The sequence below is a fragment of the Mus caroli genome, chromosome 7 (genome assembly GCF_900094665.2).
Source record: "Mus caroli chromosome 7, CAROLI_EIJ_v1.1, whole genome shotgun sequence".
NCBI classification, from domain to species: Eukaryota; Metazoa; Chordata; class Mammalia; order Rodentia; family Muridae; genus Mus; species Mus caroli.
The window spans coordinates 113,357,975-113,360,051 of NC_034576.1; the positions used below are offsets into that span (position 1 = coordinate 113,357,975).

The following is a 2,077-nucleotide window of genomic DNA, read 5'->3' on the forward strand; positions in this document are numbered from 1 at the left end:
CTCATCTGCATTAAGCTGTCCTTTCTTAGAAAACCGAGGTGGCATATCCTTCGACTGTCCTTGTAGCTGGGATAAGAGTCCCTGACTCTGGTTATGGTAGAGCTGGCTTAGCCCCTGGCTTTTCATAAACTTGCCCCCCATCTCTCCAAACTGTGATTGCGTGGGAGGCATGATGTGCCCCCCATGGCCATTGAAGAGCTGATTTGAACGATGACGTCCCATTGTGGGTGAAAATCTATCCTGGATAACTCCTGGACCAGTACCAATTCCACTACCTTAAAACACAGACAATTCTTAGAAATTCACTAAAATATTAACTTTTGGTTTATCCAAAACACTGCTGCTTTAAAAATTACCTGGCATTTGCCCAAACATATCAGCAAGTCCCCCAAGTGGGTCCCTATCCATTTTCATCCTTGGCGGCATGAACGGTCCCTCCAGGAAGAAGTCATTCCTCCCTTGAGCCATAGGAGCAGGAATAAACACTCCTAGATCCTTTGAGAAGAAAGTGGGTAAGTACTGTCCTTATTAAAATGTAATGCTACCATTCTCCCAAATGTTAAATGTTTGTTTAAGAGTTAACAAAAGGAGGGACAGGAAATCAAAAATCCCTTACTTTTACTGCATCTTGACGGATTTGATTGATCGTCTTTGGTCCATTGTCAAGAAAAGCCTTGCGAGGAACCCAATGGTGCTCTCGCAACTCTACAGTATCCTGTAATTTAAAAAAATATAAATTTTATTTTACCATTCCAACTGAAAAAACTCAAAAACTTTGAACACAGTAAAAACCATCTTACCTGCAGTAGGAAACGAATCCTGGCTGGCAATTCCTTACTTAACATTAAGGAACACATTCTGGCAAAGTACTGATCCATTAAGGACTGATAAAAGAGACAGAAACACACAATTAGATAGACGGCAAATGTGTAAGATGCTTTGGATTATTGCTATACAGGCCAATGACTAGAGTAAATACTAGCGCCTCACAAGACACCACCCTTTACACTGTTCTTAACAAAAACATACCTTGGCTCGTTCATGGTCTAATCGAGGTCCCACTGTCCTCATTATCTGACAGAGGCACTCCAAATCCTCTCCCATATCTTTGAGTTGGACTCTCTTCTTCTTTTCCAAAAGCTACCAAAAGAACATGTTACGATCATTGTTACTCTTGTTTACGTAGTTTTTCCTTTTTAGATTTGGACTGACTCATTTGTAATTCCTAAAGCATGTGAGACAATGCTTTCCTACCAGCTTTCATTGAAGTAACCCTCTAAGAATTTTAACACAGGCAATCTGTTCTATCTCTACTTTATAAAGCACACTACAAACTCTAAGTTATCCCTATTATCAAAATGTGAATAATTGTGACTGCCTTACCCCTAACCCACTACACCTCAAGTCATACGATGCACTTATGAAGGATGGATTCATGAATAAGATCAAGTCATACGATGCACTTATGAAGGATGGATTCATGAATAAGATCAAGTCATACTTACTGTTTTGATGCACTTATGAAGGATAGATTCATGAATAAGATCAAGCTTGCCAAGTTCTCCAATGAATTTGATGTTCCCCAACATCTTGATCTTAGCAATGGCTCTCTGTTCCTCCTCCTCAGGAAGGAGGGGATTTTCACGCTTATCATAGACTGAGGGAAGGGAGGCAAACAAAATAAAGAACACTCAGAACCACTCCTGTAAGTGTTCTGACCTTTACACTTAGGCCATGAAATGTGTGCACGCACACATAAAACCACCCAGTACTATAGCAAATTTAAATTCTTACCATCAACATTTCTGGTTCGGTTTTCAAATTCATCTTGCAATTTGGAAATCAAGAGGCGTCTGAATGTCTATTTGAAAACAAAAAGGATTTGTAAAAAGAAAAAAATTTTCAAATTAATTTCAAAACAAAGAAAACAAAACTGCCACTCACTGTGCTTTGCTTCTGTCCTGGTTGACCCTCTGCTGCTGGGCCATCAAAGTTTGGTGCATCCTCTGCCAATCGCAGACATAGCTGAGCATACAGTGAGCTATACTTTGGCTCTTCTAGGGCTTTGTCCACAATC

General features: G+C 40.0%; 1 protein-coding gene across 1 annotated transcript in view; it reads right to left on the reverse strand.

Moving 5' to 3' along the window:
- The window catches only part of Eif4g2 (eukaryotic translation initiation factor 4 gamma 2), an 11,646-nt gene that overhangs the window by 5,509 nt on the left and 4,060 nt on the right, over positions 1–2,077 (reverse strand). The window contains exons 5-11 of the mRNA XM_021167079.1: positions 1,945–2,076; positions 1,795–1,861; positions 1,506–1,657; positions 1,030–1,140; positions 801–884; positions 617–715; positions 357–495 (exon numbers count right to left, since the gene is read on the reverse strand). Of these exons, the coding sequence (XP_021022738.1) occupies positions 357–495; positions 617–715; positions 801–884; positions 1,030–1,140; positions 1,506–1,657; positions 1,795–1,861; positions 1,945–2,076 (784 nt within the window). The remainder of the gene's footprint in view (positions 1–356; positions 496–616; positions 716–800; positions 885–1,029; positions 1,141–1,505; positions 1,658–1,794; positions 1,862–1,944; position 2,077) is intronic.